The 20,504-nt window shown below is 41.5% G+C and overlaps 2 protein-coding genes across 4 annotated transcripts in view; both read right to left on the bottom strand.

Moving 5' to 3' along the window:
* Positions 1–80: 80 nt before the first annotated feature.
* ndufs2 (NADH:ubiquinone oxidoreductase core subunit S2) lies at positions 81–8,089 on the bottom strand. The gene is made up of 14 exons (XM_050067082.1): positions 7,956–8,089; positions 6,782–6,885; positions 5,184–5,374; positions 4,611–4,731; positions 3,973–4,085; positions 2,903–2,977; positions 2,645–2,722; positions 2,447–2,532; positions 2,178–2,297; positions 1,764–1,893; positions 1,279–1,374; positions 957–1,040; positions 474–531; positions 81–293 (listed from the first exon to the last, which is right to left on the bottom strand). The coding sequence occupies exons 1-14, from the start codon at positions 8,060–8,062 to the stop codon at positions 256–258; spliced, it is 1,401 nt and encodes a 466-aa protein (XP_049923039.1). The 5' UTR covers positions 8,063–8,089; the 3' UTR covers positions 81–255.
* A 1,668-nt stretch (positions 8,090–9,757) lies between these two features.
* kirrel1a (kirre like nephrin family adhesion molecule 1a) overlaps positions 9,758–20,504 on the bottom strand; it is a 46,912-nt gene continuing 36,165 nt past the window's right edge. Inside the window, exons 11-15 of one of the 3 annotated variants that reach the window (XM_050067071.1) lie at positions 18,546–18,762; positions 18,259–18,366; positions 17,855–17,982; positions 17,462–17,575; positions 9,758–12,335 (exon numbers count right to left, since the gene is read on the bottom strand). In XM_050067071.1, the coding sequence (XP_049923028.1) occupies positions 11,637–12,335; positions 17,462–17,575; positions 17,855–17,982; positions 18,259–18,366; positions 18,546–18,762 (1,266 nt within the window). In that variant the 3' untranslated portion in view covers positions 9,758–11,636. The remainder of the gene's footprint in view (positions 12,336–17,461; positions 17,576–17,854; positions 17,983–18,258; positions 18,367–18,545; positions 18,763–20,504) is intronic. The other 2 variants (XM_050067073.1, XM_050067072.1) reach the window with 2 other exon arrangements.

Here is a 20,504-nt window from a genome sequence, read left to right as displayed (position 1 = left end):
AGTGTGAAGATCTTACAAATGTTAACAAAACCACCCTGCTCAAACATGATGGTGGAAAAATACAAGTCACTGCTCTGCTGTTTGGTCATAAAATATTTATTAGGATTATTTGGGCATTGTACATCACTGATTATGATCATCTGTCAAAAGCCTCACTACAGTGAATAGAGAACAGGAAGAGAAGCTGACTAACAGATGTATGAAGGAGAGACTGAATTCTCCTCTTCAGGGAACCAACACACGAGCAGCATGATGTTAACGGTCAACTTCGCCAAACACTATGTCCTGTGTACCTGTTGAAAGAAGAAGAATATATATATATATATATATATATATATATAACTTAAAAAGAATATATATATATATATATATATATATATATAACTTAAATAATTTCACACAGAAGACAACATTTTTATATTGAAGTATTGCCCTTTTGAAGCTGGATTCTTGAGCAATAATCGCTTTCTTACCAATAATGGCCACAACATCAGCCAGCATGTGTCCTTTGGCCATTTTATCCAGGCCAGCCTAGAAAGAAGAAAACATTTATTAACATTCAGAAGACCAGCTAACGCTATTCTAGGCCACATGAGCTCTTATAAAACTGAATATTCATAATTCATGGGATTATAGCCTCAAGTTAATGCAATAACTACTCTAATAGTTTGTTTATGCAACTTTAAAGACATTTTTAGCCTTGAAGACCAAAATTCAAATAACGACGTTAACAGCAGTTCATGTACCCATGAGCTAAGATATGAGCAGGAAGGAGGGAGGGAGAGGGAGGAGGGGGGGGTGTTTCTGTACGCTTTTAAAAATGGTTCTATAGTACTTTATAAAATCTACTTAATGAACTAAAAGTAGCCTTAAGGACAAGCCGTTAAACGTGCTGAATAATTGATACCCGGTGTGTTTAATATTTCACAGTGTCTTGTGAAGTTTTAAGTGCACACCAAGTGAGCGAATCCAGGAGCTTTGATCTTGCAGCGATAGGGTCTGCTGGAGCCGTCTGACACCAAATAAACACCAAACTCTCCCTGCAAGCGACACAGAGGCACACACACAAATACATTCTAGTAAGCATATTACATCACAACAAGTCCCTAAAGGCCCGACAAAGACCTCCCTATTAATTAAGTCTCAAAAACAATCTTCTGCATGCTAAGGATCTACAGAGTCATACACTTTTTGTTTGCTGGGTTAAATCTACTTCTACTAAAATAGCAAAAAGGCAATTTTATACAGAAGTGTTAAACATATCCTGAGTTGTCTCACCTTGGGTGCCTCCACAGCTGTGTATGTGGCCCCTGGGGGCACCTGGTAGCCCTCTGTGTACAGTTTAAAGTGGTGGATCAGAGACTCCATGGACATCTAGGACAAAGGAGTACATAAAACCTGCTAGCATCGGTTTTGAAAATGAAGCACACAAACTGTGCGTGTTGACTGAAATGTGAAATGTTAACACTGAGGTGAACTCAAAAGTGATTTCCAGCCTCATGGGCAGCCAAATTAAAGTGCACCTGACAGCAGAACTGGCCTAATTCTGTAAAGAGGGTGCTGTGAAGACAAATTAGTGGCAACACTGAAATTTAATGAACACACACAAGTGATGAAGCACAGGGGGAAATCCAGAAAGGAAAAAGGGTACAACACTTTCAAGATTTAACAGCCCGCAGGTGTAATGAAACCATCTAACAGAGTGAGACGAAAAAAGGAAAAAAATAATGTGAGGGAGGTTTAAGTGTCTCCATTCAGCTCACCTTCATCTCAGACCTCTTGGGTGGAGCAACTTTGGCATCATCCACCTTAATCTCTCCTTCTGGCATCTTGTTGAGTGCCTGGTGCATGATCCGGAGGGACTGCCGCATCTCTTCCACTCTGCACAGATACCTGGACCCCACACACGCACACGCACGCGCACGCGCGCACACGCACACACACACACACACACACACACACACACACACACACACACACACACAGAAAACAGCTGTAAGCTACAGATACAGGTGATGTTGGTGATGATGCAACAGGAAATAACTTCATGTCATGAGTCACAGCTTCCTGTAGCAAATAAGTGTGAAACAGGCCCCTGAGCTGAGACAGAAAAGGGGGCATAAAAGTGAAACTGAAGGCACCCTTAAAAAAACTGCAGACACTTGCTAATCTTTTACCTGTCATAGCAGTCTCCTCTGCTTCCAATGGGGACGTCAAACTCCACTTCATCATACTTGTCATACGGCTGGGACATCCTCAGGTCCCACTTGATGCCTGACCCTCGCAGCATCACTCCACTGGTGGAGGGGCAAGGGGAGACATGTTGAATATCACAGCTTATACACATTGCTGCTCATTTAAACTAACTCTAATGTTTGTGCATTTCATAAAAGGCAGTTGGGGGGAAGGTGAGGTTTTTTTTCCCCCACTTTCATTAATGGATTACCTGAAGCCATAGTTGAGGGCATCCTCAGCAGTAACCACCCCGATATCCACAGTTCGATTCTTCCAGATACGATTGTTAGTTAACATCTGCATAGAGGAAAACCAACAGATTTGAACGTTCACTGGTAGATCTTCACCACATCCTTATCGTACCTTATCACGTCAAGAGCCTGTAGAGATTTTGAGAAGTTATACTCACCTCTTCTACTTCATCGATTCTAATGGAGAAATTCTTGCACCATTCATAGATGTCATCCATCAGACCAAGAGGCATATCCTGAAACACACGAAGGATGGAAGAATTTCACTGACCATGCTCATTTTAATGACAGTCTGATCGGTGAAGTGATCTACACGTCATATCCTTGATACACCTTTGTTGTTGCATTTTGTAGCATGAATAGCAGCAAAATTCTCCCGAAGAGATAACTTAATTTTGTTATAAAAATGAACCTACCTGATGCACACCCCCGGGTCTGACGTACGCAGCGTGCATTCTGGCTCCAGACACTCGTTCATAAAACTCAAACATCTGGGAAGAAATAAGGGTCACACAGTTAGAGGAATAAAAGTAGTCCATTTTCCACTGAGTATTTCCTGAAACCCGGTATTAAACAAGCCCCAGGGCCGAAATACTAAAGGCCTTGGTGTTGATACACTCCGATGTTAGCGGTTCTGCTCTCGGTATTGGAGAAATTCAGAAGACATCTTGTTTATTTAGGTTATATAAATGTTATCATTTACCGTTTTTATCTCACTGACTCCGTTTCTAACTTGCAATAAGATCAAGACATTCGTCACTGATGCAATTTTGCTATTCAATCCAGAGGAGAGCTCTCTGTGTCGGAGCCTCAAAGACTTTTAATTTATATACTGTACTTACATACGTAGGAAATACAGCCGTGTTAATTCTGCTCTTAATTTGTTTAATTAAAACATCATTAAGCAGTATCTGTACGAGTAGTAGTATCACCTAAATCTTACGGATACCCATCCCAGTTCGTGAAGAAAACTTTGAACGCATGCATTTTTGCTAAGATGTTTCAATTTCACACACGTCTCATACGCAGCTGACTACCATGCCTGAGCAGGCGGTTGCGGAGGTCATAGGTATGTGTATGCTCAGGCATGCTCCGGGTGCGCTACTCATAGTTGAGGTGTTTTAACGTTTTACAGAAATTGCCTGTTTGGAAAGTACTAAGCATAAGACTGGAAAAGTAATATAGTTTTGCTGTTGTTGAACGCGGTCCTCGTTCACTTCAATTCATAAAGAATATTCGCCTTTTTGAATTCTCTGTTCACTGTGGCAGCATGTGAGAAAACAAGGTAACATAGGATGAGTAATTCATATACAAATGGTAATTTTGTGTTTTGGCACATGTGCTAACTAGTACAGATTTTTTTAGGAATAAGCAGTGAATTTAAAGCTGTTTCTTAGGAACTGTGAGAACAGGCAGGTTTGAAACCAGCCTCGTCCCCTGGAGAAAAAAAGCTTTAAAAAAAAATACAGGACAGACAGATTCTGACCTTCTCTCTCTCCTCGAACATCCAAAAGAAGGGGGTCATGGCACCAATGTCGAGGGCGTGCGTGGTAATGGCCATGATGTGGTTCAGGATGCGAGTCAACTCTCCGTACAGAACTGCAAACACAACACAGAAAACACCCAACCATTTAAAGCTGGTAAGTGGATGAGTATGTTGACACACAAAAAAGATAAAAATTAAAAATAATAATAATAATAATAATAAATCAGTGAATTGTTTTTGAGTCATTTTCTTAAGCAAATAACAGCATTTCACTGGTTCCAGCTGCTCAAATTTGAAGTCTTGCAATTTTCTTTTTTTTTTGTCTCTTTTGGGGTAAACTGAAAATCATAAGGCTTTCATGGACAAAAAAAGTTATTTAAATTTCACCTTACATCCTCCTGGGAAATGTAAATGAGCAACTTTTGCTACTTTGTACTTTTTATTTGCCGAAATATTCTGAATTATGTGAACAGCAGTTCTTTATAATTCCATATGTACATCAAAAAAAAGGTAACAGGAAGGTCTGTCACCAATGGCAGAGAAATAATTTCCCTAAAAATATATGTGAGACATTTTAAAGCCTTAAATCATTTGATTTAAAATCTGCAGACACATAAGCACTTCCAGTCTGTCTGTACCTCTGATCCACTGTGCACGGGGCGGAGCCTGGATGTTGAGCAGCCTCTCCACAGCCAGAGAGTAGGCCTGCTCATTACACATCATGGAAACATAGTCCAGACGGTCAAAATAGGGCAGAGCCTGTAGCATGAAGAGAAGAGGAACTGAAGCCTACTGGGTAAGGGAATTCCAAGAATTATGTAACACATGATGAATGTCCTCTCATTCTCTGATCAAGTCTATTGACGTCAGGAGTTTATTTTTGTCATTTTCAAGTGTGGGATTGAGGTGTTCTCTCACTCTTACACCATCTCCTTTTTACACAGTAAATCCAGCTCATTCTCCTCACTATGTTGTTGTGTTGACCTCAATAAAACAGGATTTTGCAATAAGTTGTGTTGCAATTTACTGAATCCACAAGTGCTGTTTTTAGCCTGGTTAAAACCAAGAACATCACTGATTTTACACTTCCCGATTTTTAAAATCTTCTATAAGTGCATGCATACAGTATGAGCTACTCAAACCACTGCCTAATAAATATGAGCGAGAGAATACAGAAACATTATTCACACATATTGTAAGTGGTTACATACCTGCAGGTAGGTCTTGTACTCGATGAGCTTCTCTGTGCCGCGGTGAAGCAGGCCAATGTGGGGGTCACACTTCTTGACAGACTCTCCACTAAGCTCCAAGACGAGACGCAGCACGCCGTGAGCTGCAGGATGCTGGGGACCAAAGTTGATGGTCAGGTTGGACACATCCTTCTCTGCAGGAGGATCTTTGTCTGCAAGAGGAAAACAAAACAATACAATACAGGGCAGGGCAGAGTTAATCGCGTGTAATGCTCATTTGGGCTCCATTGTAGCACCACAGGCCAGATTCCAGCAAACAGATCTCATTCGTAGGGTTAGTGCATTTCTTATTGTCAAACTTGTAGCCATAAACGCACAGAATAAGCTGCCCAATGTATTGGCAAACACCCAAGTGCTAAATCCAGTGAACTACGTGAATGTAAACAGTTTGTCACATATAAAGTCAGACACTGAATGCCTGTCTTCATCTCAATTAAGTCTGGTGGACTGACACAAGGGACAACATACAAAGTCTGATATGTACCATAAATAAGTATAGTCAGAAATGTACTAGTGACATGATCACCAAAGATATTACGTGGAGGGTTATTCTCTCAGTTTGCTCTCACATTTACAAGATATGCAACAGAAAGAGAATAAGATGTGTTTTGTGTAAGATTTAGGTGGCTATATTGGCAAAAACGGGATATAATATGCTAAGTAAGTTTTCTTTAGAGTACAATCACCTGTGGATGGCTGTGTTTTCATTATCTTAGAATGAGCAATTTATATCTACATGGTGAGCGGGTTCCCCGTCTAAGGATATCACCATGTTGCACTGCCATGTTTCCACAGTAACCCAGAACGGACAAACTAAACACTAGCTCAGATAGGGCCATTTGCGTTTTCCCATCCGCCACCGTAATTAGCAGCCTCTCCATGAGTGTTGGAAAAACACTGATTTTTCTTTTTCTTTTTTCGATTACTGCTTTATTCAGTGTCTTTACCCGTTTAAATCACCAGATCTTATTCTTTAGAAGAGGAGGAGACCTCTGGATAATTTGGTTCTCTGGGAAAACTTCTTAAACATCTAGAGCTTAAACTTTAAGAAAAAAAGGTGGACACAGATTAGTAGGTGCTAGGCCAGCGCCCATCTCTGACTTGTCAAACTGCGCTGGGGAAACATTGATTTGTGACATGAAACTGCATTATTCAGTCTTTTTCCCAGTTTAAATCACTGGGTCTATTTGTTTTGGAGAGGGGGGGATCTCTGTGAATGATTTGGCTTCTTGTAAGAACCTTCTGAAGGTCTGGATCAGAAATAAGATGAGCACAGATTAAGTTATCAGAGAAATCAGATGAGCACACATTTGTAGGTGCTGGGCAAGTGGGCCGTCTGCAATGTGTGTTAATGTGTTATAGTATATATAAGTATGTATGCCTGTATATGTGTTGATCGAAGGAAGAAAGAATGTTGTTAGCTTTCACACTATCTTAGCAACTCATCACTTCACATTTGCCTTTTGATCTAAGTGAAGAATTAAAAAAGTAAGTGGTTAGTGGGGAACAAAAATCCTTTAACTAGCAGCCCTATACGTGTGACAGTGTGTAGATGTTACCATTCCATGGGGGTGGGACCCATTTCTCATTTAAGGCAGTTGGGTACATCACTGCACCGGCAAACTGCTCTGTCCACTCCACATCTGGCTGCCATTGTTTCTGCCTGTGGAAAACAGAATATTTACATGGAAAGGCTGTGTAAGTAAACCGTCCAGTTTGAACCGGAAGACAGCAGATGCATAACAAAAAGCATTCTAGTGCCAGGTAGGTGTCACCTCCTACACTCCTTGCATGTAGCCAGGCTTTAATCTGATTAGCCTATTTAGAAAGGGTGATGATCTGGGCTACACTGTTGTGCATGTCAACCTGACAACTGATATGGCTCATAGGGGAGACACGCACAGCAGAAATATGGGTCATGCTTGTATTAACAGGGTCTGTTAAATAATGCTAGTTATTGCAGTACGCATATGGCTGCTTTTAAAAGTTTTAACTCATGCATATGTAGACCTCCTATGGGGGCAGAGTACATCAATAGCAACCCTTTATTTCCAAGTCCCCTTGACTATGGTACTACATAATCAGCACATGAAGGTAGTAGGACCATTTCAGAGACCTTCAAACTAATCTTAATTATGGGAAGTAGTTTATAAAAAGCAAGTTTTCTTCACTTAAGTGCCATCTACGTTACAGGTCTTGCATTAAGCTAGAATGATTCCATCAGACACTACTTAGTGTTCAACATAGGCTAGGCTAACTAAGATGTAGTTTGATTTATGGCCTCCTAACAAAGCGGTTTTGTTTATTACTGCTGTAAAATATGGAGAATACTTAGCACTGCAATTACAATACTACAAATAATGTACACAACCAGTGTGATAATCACTTACACATGCTAGCTAATCAGACTGCTAACAGTTATTACAGCTTAGGTAACACGTAAACAGCAGGCAAGCTAATATTAATCTGCAACATGCACGACCTTAAAGAATGACATTGCTAAAACAGCCAACTAACGGTACATGTGTACATTGTAAAGACGTGTTCCATTCATACAGAGTACAAATTGTAGCAGAATATTATTACTGTTATTTCGAAGAGACCATGTCGGCTTATTTAGCTTTATGCTAACATTAGCATATCAGTGTGCAGATTTATGTGAAGCTCGAGCTAAGACGGCTGGTAGTACAGTGTTCACACGAGGCGACCCGTTTTATATTTTCATTATCTTACCTGTTTTGCACGACAGTACAGCCTGGGCTCAGTAAGTTATTATTTAATATTATTTTTGTTGAAGGACGTCCTAGTTTGGTAAGCGACCTCAACATCGTGGCCGCCATCTTGGCTGCTACACAACCTCTGGCCAATGACGTAGAGGAGTTTCTTCTTTTGTTGTTTTAAAGGCGCATTGCGTGCATTACCCGTGTGTCTGCCACCTATCGGAGTTTCCCCGTACATAAAGTATAGGACTTCTTGTAACTGGGAAAACTTACATCAATGTTTCATGAATTATTTTTATGTTTCTGACATTTGCTCTCTGTTTAACTCATCCTATACTTACTTGGGTCCCAGTTAGTTGAGGCTGTTGTTCAGTGGAGTAGGGGGAGGAAGGAAGTGGCAGCTTGCTGTGGGGCTGCAGCTTTCATTAGTGTTTTTCTTCTACTTGTTCTTTTTTGCTTCATCTTAATTTAGTTTTGTTGAATTTCCCAGGCTCCATTTTGTGTTTTTTCTGTTATAAATACTTTAAAAAAAACTTACTTCTGCCTCTGCCTACAATTTTCTATTGGCGATCAACACAATCTTTATATGGGGTGGCGACATGACACACATATTATTATTATTTTATTAGAGCTACAGTAACTTTTATTTTAAAAAACAACAAACTTTTATCATATTTGCTGAATCTGTCACTGTATTTTGACAGTAGTGCATGGGACAGATAGTCTGTGGAAATGATGAACAAACATAACCAATTGGAGCCAGGAGGAGTCTTATGCAGAAGCTGTGCTGCCAACAACAGCATACATGGCAAAGTCAAGTATATTGTAGAAGACTTCTGCCTGATAGCAAGCTAAAATGAAAGAGTTAAACTGAGCCAGAGCAAATCCTTTTAGGTCTTGTAGCTCTCTCCACCTCGGAAAAGCTGCCCCAATGTTTACTCTGGTTTTACATCAGGCTTGGTGTAAGGGCCCTGACACACCAAGCCGATGGTCAGCTGTACAGAGTACTATTACCTGCTAGTGTGAAGGGTTACTTCCTCTCATGCAGGCGCAGATTGTACATGCTAGTTGGCCGTTAGCTGCAGTCTTTGTGGTGTGTTCAGGTGCTACTTTTTGCAACTTAGGGGATGCAACAGTGGGCGTTGATCGCCACTATTTCTTTGATGTCTGATGTCTGGTGTGTCTAGGCCTTCCTTGACTCTTTCTTTTTAGCCTGCTTTTCATCATCTGTGTTATAATGTTAACTTGTCTTTGCCATGTATGCTGTTGTTGGCCCCACAGTATGTGCACAAGCAGTAATTGACACTGTAGGAGACTCCTCAGCTCTGATTGGTTGTTTTCATTCAGGAGCAGCAGACTCTTGCAAATGCCATTAGGAGCACTAGGAGGAGCCATAGGAACATACATTCCTCAAAGATTATATGTTTCATGTACAACTCTCAGGATATAGTGACAGTTTCAGCAAATATCACAAAAAGATTTTTTTCATAATAAAGTCACCTACTGTAGCTTTAAAGAATGAAGCCCCTATTTTATCTTTAGAAGACCCTGCGATCACATACCTGACAGTAGTTTCTATTGCTTACTTTTTGGAGCCCATGCTGTGAATTTGTCATGAAGAAACATGGATAAAATTAATCAGAATATCAGGTATTAAAGGTATATTTCAAATTGATATTATACCTCATACTGCTCTGTCTAATCATAAAACAAAGACTTAAAATGTAGTCTCCATCCCAGCTGAAACTGGTGAACTTGTCCATTTTAGCCCTTCTGTCCAAAGATGACAAACTCCGCTTTTTTTTTATTATAAAAAACAGTGCTTTTATTTATGTAATACTGTGGAAAAATAATTACATACCATTTTTAAAAAATATTGAAGATAATGAAATTAAAAAATGAGAGTTTGATAACGTTCGTTGTACATCTTTTGAACAGTTGTCTCTGCTACGAAGAACAGTACAATAAGATAAACATTGGATTTTTCTAAATTCAAAGACACAATAATACAGGATACAGTCCTACCAGAGGTATAAAAGTACTGTAACAGGATTGTGAGAGAAATGATATGGACATATACTGAAACACACACCCGCACACTTAGACACAGACATGCACACACGCACACATACTGTATACACACGGACATGCATACAATAGCCGCGTGCGCGCTTGAGTTGGGCGCTGCGTGTTTACAGTATGCTTCCCATCCACGCGCAGTCATTCACACATCTATACAAACACACTGTACAAATCGATGTGCGCGCCAATGCCCACACACTCCCTCTTGATCTCTCTCTCTCTCTCTCTCTCACACTCGCACACCCACTCACTCGCAGTCATACACTACTACATGTCAATATTGTGGACAAGCCTTCATTGAACCTCTCCATACACATTCTCCTCCGGCCGTTTTGGCAGACAGACGATGAGGAATGATTCAAAATGGAAATGTACGACATGTTCCCCTATAAGGCCACTCAGTTCTAAACCCAACATCTGTGTTTTTCTCTCTCTCTGTCTGCACCAAGCTTGTAGTTAGGAGCTCTGAGAAAAAGGCTCCAGCCTACGAAAATGTCTGGGAATGACTCAAGGCCCCAAGCCTGGTTTGTAAAGCAACAGTCACCAATAGAAGGAGCTTCTACTGCATATACATGGTCTAAGGTGAAGAACAACATGAACACTTGGCACTAGGTTTCTTTTGTACACTGATACACCCTTCTGAATTCAGGCTCTGCTGTTGACACAACTTTTCACTCAGTGGAATCACCCAGGCGAACGCCCGAGTTAAAGTGGGCTCAAACTTTTGGTCCATACATACACATTACATGTTTTACATTGACAAAAATAATTCTGTAATGTTAAAAAATAGAATACAAAGCTCTAGTCTGGTGTGCAAATAAAAAGACATTACACAGATATAGATAAGGGACGTCTAAGCATGAATACTGTCGATGCAGTGCAAAATGATGACAACCCTCCCGACCCCACCCCGGCCCCCAACATACTCCCGCACGCCGCCTAACAGGCATGATGGCATGTACCACTGTACACAAGGGCATTCTGGGATGCTATATATATGTGCTCTATGATCACTGAATAAGACAACCAGCAAAAAAATTTATAAAATGGCGGCCAGAAATGACTTCCACTGGTTGAGGTTTCTCCCGATCGGCGTGTACCATATTTGACAGTCAGCCAGTTTTGCCTTAAGACGTTCTCTCTCATCATTTACAAAGTCAGTTCATAGCAAAAGCTATGGGGCTCCGAAGATCTGTGATCTTTTGTCCTCTCTCTGGTTCTTGCTCTTTTCCCAGTCTTGATTGTGACTTGCGCCGTCCGCTCTTTCAGAGCTCGGATATACAAACACATCGGGAGTGAGGGAATTCAAAATTGTGTGGAATTTCCCTTCCCTGTCTCACTAAAACTCCTTCTTTTCCACTCGTCTCTTTCTCTCTCTCTGTGTTTCTCATACCCTCCCTGTCTCATGGGCATGGTCTTCTGACTCTGTGCGTCTGTGTGTGTGTGTGTGTGTGTGATGGTTTTTCTGTAGTCGTGTTCAGTAGGGCGTGTTCGTGTGCGAAAATGTGTGCGTGTAAATCTATGGTTGTGTGTGTGTTTAGATGTGACACTATTTATAAGATGCTTCCTCATGCTCTGCTAAGACTGTGAGGTGTTTATGCGTCTCTCTGTCTCACACGTGAGTCTGCATCCTCTGTGTGTGTCGGCTGTGGGAGTAGTCAGAGTGTTGCGAGGTGTAGGAGAAGCGAGTGGAGCTGCCGTACTTCCCTAGTCCAGTCTCTGATCCCGAGGGAGCGGGACCCCCGGGACCCACACCGACCCCGGGGCTCCCAACCCCGGGTCCCACCCCAGGTCCCACCCCAGGTCCCACCCCAGATCCCACCCCGTACATTTCATAGGATGGCCCAGCCTCCAACGGGGCCAGGCTGGACGGGGCGAAACCCATGCGGTAGGTCTGGTAATGCGAGGGGTATCCGTAGTTGTCGTAGGCCAGCTGGGAAGTGGAGTCCAGGAGACTGCAGTCTCCCGGGAAGTCGCTGGCCACGGGGGCAGGGTTAGGCGGGGGCTGCTGGCTCTGGCCCGCACGCGTGAAGGTGTTGAACTGGGCGTAGCTGATGTGGGAAAGTCTAGAGGGGGGCCGGGGGTCGTAACAGGCCTGGGGGCGGCCAGGGGAGGTGAGGGGGCCAGGGGGACCAGGGGCTCCTCCACTGGCTGTGGCCCCTGAGCCTCCGGCACTGCTGCTTATAGATGCAGCTCCCCCTGGTGTTCCTGCAGGGGAGCGGTAGTCAGAATAGTGCAAGGTGGAGCGGGAGGCCGGGCGGCCTTCATCATGGGTGGAGGCTCGCACGTTGTAGTAGCCATTGGTGGGGTCCTGAAGAGACAAACAGCAAGAGACAACATAGAGTGAACATTAAAATAAGATATAACGAGGGGGATACAAATCTAAATGCCAGTGCATCCCATCACCAGAATAAATGTTGACATTGTATGTTTGTGTGAACGATGGAAATGTTACATTTGTATGTTATTATCTAGCAGATACGTTCAAGAACACTTGGTTGACGTGTGTTTATGTTTAGGTACAAAAAACATGCGGTTATGTTTGGAAAAGATCATGTTTTAGCTTGAAAAACCCATTTTGGGTGCTAAAAGTCACCGGAAGACACAGCAATGCCTCTGTAAAAACAACCACTCTTTGTGGCAATACCTCGGCTGGGAACGCAGCATTGTCTTGGTAAAAAAACACCCATGTTTGGTGGCTAAGAGCTGTTGGAAATGTCGCAATGACATGCTTAAAAACAATCAGGTTTGTTGGTTTTGAACAGTGGTCTGCAGCTTGGCAGGCGTCTTGCCTTGGTCCCACGCCATCCACCATCCCCTCCATCTCGTGATTACAAAGTCAGTTCATACACTATGACACTTTAGGGACGTTGATATAATATGTATGAAACATACAAGAGTAACAATTGATTTCCTTCTAGCGACTGGGCTGGTCTGTATATAGATCTTAGGGTCAGAAGGCTTCTATAATAATAATGTTTTGTTCCTTCCTGATCCCCAAAGAGATATTCTCTTGTAGAAGGTCAGAGGTCAGGGTTAACTGTGTGTCTGGAGCTGGTCAGCGTCCAGGTCCAGATTCCTTCAGATTGTGCTGTGAGGGCAGTTTGCTCTCTTTTTTTTGTGACTCAGCTGCTTGAGATCAGACTCTAAGTCTCTTTTCAGATATGCATGCAAATCACTATGTAAGCAAAAATTCCAATGACACTAACTGCACGGGCAAATTACATGTTACAACTGTAAGAATAACGCACCAAGACTGGCATCCCAGGGCAGCCTCTTAAGTGATTCCAACATTCAAAAGATCTTTCATGTGCTTTTAACCCATCAACTTTTAAAAGACAGTGTTGGTAAATGTTAACAGGGTGCAATCTTGAACTCCTGTACACCTTGTGGCTTTTTAATAAATCCTATGGCATAATGATGAAATCTAAATATATTGCACAGTGAAAGAAAGAGAACAGATTAGGATGTTGTCATTTATATGTTATCATGTGATTCTGTTACTGGTCCAGACCACTCAAGATCAAATTCGTTTGTTTGTGGCCCATGAACTAAAATGAGTTGTCACAACCCTGCCTTATTGTACCAATAAAATGGACGACACATCTCCATTTCCTCCCACTGTCAAAAAATGAAGCCAAAATCGCAGCCATCTTGTGTTGATGACGTCATTTAAGAACCAGAGTCTACGCCGTAGCGACCTCAGTGGTATTGTCTGACCAGTTGAGCACACTGATGGGCGCACACAGCTGTCGATCATGACACCAAATCCCCTTTTTATAGCATCAAAGAACTAATTAAAACCAATGTTATAAGGAAAAGGAACACTTGAACGTACATTAGTGTGATGCCTAAAATGACAGAAACCATCTTTGGGACAAATTTATTTCATGTTAATTTGATTCTTAAGTTAGGCCCAGGTCCCATCTGCTTATGTGGAGGGGGCAGGGTTTATGATTTACACTGCAGCCAGCCACCAGCGGGCAATCAAGATGTTTTGGCTTCACTTTTGGGGAGCTGTCATCTCAGTCTATGGTGTATACTAATACCAGCTTTCATAGTATACTGTTTTTATGGTTTGTATACAAGAAATGAATGTACTTTAGCATACAAATGATAATAATAAGAGATTTTTTTTGACCAGTTAACAAAAAGAAAGCACAAAACAAACAAACAGAAACTCAAGTTTTGTCCATTTGTGCTCAAAGCTTCCATGAGTTGAAGCATCCATGTTTATCTTGAGGCCTCTCCAGCAGTAGGGTGGATCCCTGCCAACATGCATGTTGGTCCCAGATTGTCTGGGTGAAGCAAGGACGCTCTCCTTGCTCACTACACCCACTTCATCTTGCTCTACCATTATTTCCGACATCATTCTGCCATCTCATTGTCTCTCATGTACCCGACTGCTCCCCCCATCCAACTTTGTTTCACTGCTTTGGTGCTTCAGGCGGCGGGGAGGAAAAAAAAAAACAGTCTGGCTGAGGCTGTTGTCGGGGTGATCTAACCATCTCCTGGGGTGGATTCATGTCTGTGTTTCTTCAAAGTGATCCGAGGCAGCACTCCAGCTAGAGGGGTGGTGTGTTTGCCCTCACAAAATATTCATGGGGGGGAGCTTCAGCAGAACATTTTGGCAGCTTTACGCGTGAAAATGCATTCATCACCTAAGCCCAGCCCCACGGTGTCAAAATGTATGAATGATTCATGCCAGCTGAATGGGCAGAGTACGCCTAAACATCCTTTATCTTTTTTTCTTTTTGTTTCGGTCCAATTTGAATAGTTTTGTCTCTATTTTATAAGAACACAATATTCTTAACAATCACATAAGCTGGACTGATAGGGAAGGGAGGAGAAGACAAAAGGAGCTTCAGCAATTTAAGAGAGGCCGTCTGAACTGCAAAATATTTGTTGTCTTACATATCCTGCTCTAATATTCTCACAGAGATTGAGTGCAACACTAAGTGTGAAGGTCACTAAATTAGGAAACAGAAATATTCACTGCTGGAAAGATTGTCTTTTCATAAAACTGGGCTGTAGTAGAAAGATGAAAACAAGTGCTGCTTAGTTTTACAGTTTGATCTGACTTGGTCTTAGTTTGAGTGAGAGAGGGTGGCGTCTCTCTTTATCCATCTGCCTCTTCACTCTTTGGGTTCATCCCTACATGCCTCCTCAACTCCTCTATCCTTGGAAGCCGCCATATTGAAGGACGTCCCAACTCCTTCAATGCACTTGGAGGAGTCGAGGAGAGAGGAGGCTTTCAGAGGGGAGAGAAGCAAGGATACACAAGTACAGCCTTCGCGGAAGTCTTTTACCAACCCACAGGCTTTCTTATTGAATATCAGCTTTTGATTGGATGCTGCAGCTGATCAGACTAATCTGATGCATCACAACATCACTGGAGTTACAGTCCAGAGGGAGGACAGATAAGAGATTAAACTAAAGTGTATCACTGCCATTTGGTTTCTGATTCACCATCTAGTTAAAAATTTGAACAAGAAAAGGAGAGTAAACAACTTTCTTCATTTATTGGAAAGATTTTTCTTTTCACAATGTCACTTCCCCCATTAACTTTTATTATGGATACAGTCAAAGTCAGAGAGAGTGTGTCTGTCTGCAAGAAACACTTTATACAACAGTGATCGTCATTTCCATTCAGTCACATGGGAGGCTGATCATTCCTGTGTGTCGGGTTGATGAGTCACAGAATTTAAATTTTCTGTGAAACATTTAGCCTAATAAATAATTTCCAGTGTTAAAAAGACACCATAATCATATTCTGGGTTATTAAATAATTTATATACATATATATACATACACATGTATATATACTGCTCTCATCAGTTAAGGTATTGGGATCTACTCTGTGTTTGTGGTGGTGGGCATACGAAAATGTGGAAGTACAAGCTTTAGTTAGAGCGACAGCCCCTAGAGTCAGCGATAATCTGCTGGATTTTCGCTGACTCTAGGTGGTGAGCAGGGAGATCTGGGTGCTGGTAAGGTGAAGGGAAGTTCACCACAGTTCATTTACACATGCTACCCACATTGGTATAACACAAGGTTGGTTAAAAACTGAAAAAGTACCCCTTTAATGTATAAAACAAAATAACATTTAAAGAGAAAAAGTGAATTTTAAGCTTTATAAAATGCTTAATTGTTACAGATGTTGTTCCAAACACCAGTTTGTTCTCCAGTTTAAATGAACTGGGACTTATTTGCTAATTTGATTCTGCTTTTTCAGGGTGTCTACACTTAAATTCAATGCTTTTTAGGACTTTTTCAAGATACATTTTAACCAAATTTAAGACTTAAGATTTTTAGACGAATCATCTTCTCCAATTCAAGCATTACAGGTAAGTTATACGGTCACACGCAGAGGTAAGTTTTATGTAGGAATATGGTTATTAGATTAAGTTAGGTTAATCTATATTTTGTCAACTGGTAAGTGGAGGCATAAAGGAAAAAGACCAGAAATGTGGATTTCCACTCCTTTTGACCAAAAGATGATAAAAAGATGGATAAATGAAATTAGATAAAATGTTTATGTCGTTTAAGAACTCACAAATTTAAGTGTATTTAATGATTTTAAGGTCTAATATTTATAAAACTGAATTTAAGATATTTAAGGATTCTTTTAAGGACTTGTAGACGCCCGGTTTTGGCATTAACCCTGCATCAAAGTTTGACTTGTACAATCCACTATCAAAAACCAGACTGGACTCCCTCCTCTTTGTCTTCCTCTGCCTATTTCAGATGCACATGTGCGCCCTCTAGAGGGTTAAGCATGAAATTAAAAAATAACAATTTGGATTTTTTTTTAAATTGAATTTTAACTTCATTTTTTAAAACATATATCAGACTGAAGCATCACATTTAAATATGAAATCCAGTCCTTTTCAGGGGAAGTGAAGTAGCAATTTCTGTTACAGAAGTGAAACAAACATTTTTGAGATGAATCACTGGTCAGTTGGGATTAAATATTAATGACTGAAGCTTCATTTATAGCACAAAACTCTCAAAAAATAATATTGTATAGTACATGTGACTATGTCTGTCTGGTAGATACTCTCAGTGTCATCCTGGGTGGCACCACTTCCACCAGAAAAGAAACGCTGTACATCATTGGATGAAAGTCATCACTCAGAGTCACCATGTCAGTAATGATTAGGATATTTGCAGCCCTTTGAGATATAATTAGAATGAAACCTTGCACCAAAATGAACTCCACAAGACCTCACATTGACTTTGGCATCATTTTATTATTAATGTTTTGTTAATTTTGCCTTTATATTGAACATACTGGTGGTTTATTTTTACCCTTTTCTGTACCTGTGATTGCACACCTTCTCTGTATTTTGTAAGTCTTTCAGGAGGAAAAAAGTGAGTTTGTTTAGATTTTGAAGACTTCCTGCTTTGATATAAATGAGTGTTTAATGAGCTCACCTTAAGGTCATACTCCTGGCGGGTGTCCAGGGTGTCACTGCGGAGGTCAGACTTGAGCTCTATGTCATCTTTAAAGGGCTGATTGGAAGGAGAGAAGGACACAGAGGGGAGAAACTAAACCGTCAAACAACAAAACAAAAACAAAAAGGAGGAGAGAAGGTGCCATAACAAAACGGAAGAGGGAAGGAGGCAACAGAGTATGACAGGAAAAGAGAAAATGGAATTAAAAGTGTTAAAAGGAGCGATTGCAGGGGAAAACACAGAGCTTGTTTTCAGTCAAAAGGTACAGTGCGGCATAGGGAGAGGTTACTGAGTTAATCTGAGGTTTTTTCTAAGACTACAGGCTGTGTAAACAGTGTCCGGCCCAAGCACACATATCCCGCTGCTGCTCACCGAGTACATGGCCTTGACCATGCGCGAAGCCGTGGACACGCTGCCGGAGTCCTCCTCCAAGCTGTGGGTCTCCTTGTTTATCGTCTCCACCTTGATGTCGGGCTTACCCAGCGTGACCCCGCGCCGACCTGGAAGCAAAACACGGCAAGGTTGAATACAGCTGGACACACGCATCGTGGCTGGTGTGTTTTCATGAGCTGGAAGAGCAAGTTCAGAGGGGACCCACATCCATATGGTGGAGAGGAAGTTTTAGGTGTTTGATTTTATTTGGTTTGCTGCAAGTTATGTGGTCTGGTGATGAACATTTTAACCATAATTCCCCAATAAAAACATGGACACTTGTACTGTACATGCAGGTGTGGTCTTTATATGTATGTGTGAGGCACATGGAGAGTATGACTCACTGCCTTTGCGCTGCCGGTAGAAGATCAGAACGAGGACCAGTAGAAAGATGAACAGGAGGATGGTAGAGCCCACTGTCCCACCAGCTATTATCCCCACTGGGACTTCATCTGAAAGGAGGAGGAGAGAATAAGAGAGAGACAGAGAGAGATGGAGGGAATGCAAGAATGCAAATGTCTGTCAGTAGCTGCACAATCAAAAATTTAATGCAACAAATACATCTTACGAAAACAAAACTGTATGCTACCTAGCTCATTAAATTTTCAAATAGTGAATTCATAAAACGCACCGGTCTCCTCCAGCGTGATGATCATGGTGCCTGGGCCAAACGAGTTCCAAGCCGTGCAGTTGTAGGTGGACAGGAAGTCAGACTCCATCACGTTGTTTATGGTGAGGGTAGAGAGGACGCCCCCGCCCTCCGCTGATGGTTTGCTCTGCTCCACTGTGTACCTCTCCAGCAGCGTCCCCTTTTCCTTCTCCCACACATTCTCCTTCCACGCCCACACCTGCAGCACACACAAACACATGCATAATAGATTATATCAAAATTAATTTGGGAGGGATTTATTTTACTTGGGTAAGTTGTGACATGTTTTCAGGATTTTAATTGATCAGTGAACTGCGACTGTAACAAGCCACTGACCAGTAAAACCACTTCAAACAGAGCTTTAATATCAGATTTTCAATGTTCTACAATTATACAGTACATTATCAAATCACCCACAGTCAAGTCCCATCTCTCGCCTGAGCACCATGGGTGCCAGGGCTTTCAGCTGCACTGCCCCCAGGCTCTGGAACTCCCTACCTCCACACATTCGACAGTCTGACAGCATAACATCCTTCAAATCCCTTCACAAAACTCACCTATTCTAACTGGCTTATGCACTCTGACTCTAACACTACAACACTATATTATTATGTGTAAACACAGACGAACACATTGGTCTGCAATAGTGTTGTCACAATACCAAAATCTTTGTTTCAGTACCAATACCAATATGAATTTTGATACTTTTTGGTACTCTTCGGTACTTTTTCTAAGGAAAAGTCCTTTTGGATACAAACCTTTAGAACAATAAATAGTAGGGGTGTAACGGTACCAAAAAAATCATGGTTCGGTAAGTACCTCGGTACGGACGTCACGGTTTGGTAACTCAAATGTTCCACCAAGTTTGTGTTGTCTCGTGTTGTCTCCCTTTGCGAGGCAGACTTTCTCTTGTCTTTTTTCACGTGCGCCAGCTGCGAATGTTGATACAGGTGTTGTCATACACACCACTTGTGCAATCTGTGCTCCAATAGGAACAAGAAAGGCGTTTGTGTGCATAAATGAGTAAAATAAATTAACTAAAGTAATGAATTGAATCAATTTCAAAGTACCGGTATTTTCCAAATGCAGTATAGTACCGTTTGGAATACTCTAGTACCGCGGTACTATTTTAGTACTGGTATACCGTGCAAGACTAGTCTGCAATGTTATATGTGTCTACAATATCATTCTTATCAGGGTATAAAAAGATCATCTGACAGTGTATGTTGCTTCTCAAGTCCATAGTAGGTCATGAAATTCAGAATTCATTTAGAAAAATGTAATGCATTCTGTGTGTCATTTTGTCACATGAATTTGTAATTTTATTCTGTTGGTCTATTCTGTACATGACATCTATTACATGTCTGTCAGTCCTGGAAGAGGAACCCCTCCTCTGTTGCTCTTCCCATGGTTTCTTCCAGTTTTTTTAACCCCATTAACTTGTTATTTGATGGGTGAATTTTTAGTTATCCAAAGCGAGGGTCAGGGTTGTATACTGTACAGATTGTAAAGCCCCCTGAACCACAATCATGATTTATGCTATTAGGCAATATATGCGTAAATTAAACTGACTTGACTTGACAAGAAAGTGAATGAACTTCTTACCAAGAATGTTGAACTATTCCTTTAAAGGGATAGTGCACCCAAAAATGAAAATTCAGCCATTATCTACTCACCCATATGCCGACGGAGGCCCTGGTGAAGTTTTAGAGTGCTCACATCCCTTGCGGAGATCGGCGGGTGGAGCGGCTAGTACACCTAATGGTAGACGGCGCCCCAGACTAACGTCCAAGAGCACAAAATTGAATCCACAAAGTATCTCCATACTGCTCATCCGTAGTGATCCAAGTGTGCTGCAGCCGCGACATAAAAAGTTGTTTCGAAAAACGTCATATGAACTCTGTTTTTAGCCTCACTGTAGCCTGTAGCTCTGACTGCTTC

Source organism: Epinephelus moara, chromosome 17, assembly GCF_006386435.1.
Source record: "Epinephelus moara isolate mb chromosome 17, YSFRI_EMoa_1.0, whole genome shotgun sequence".
Lineage (NCBI taxonomy): Eukaryota > Metazoa > Chordata > Actinopteri > Perciformes > Serranidae > Epinephelus > Epinephelus moara.
Note: the sequence above shows the minus strand (reverse complement) of the source record. Positions and strands in the feature narration are given on the sequence as shown.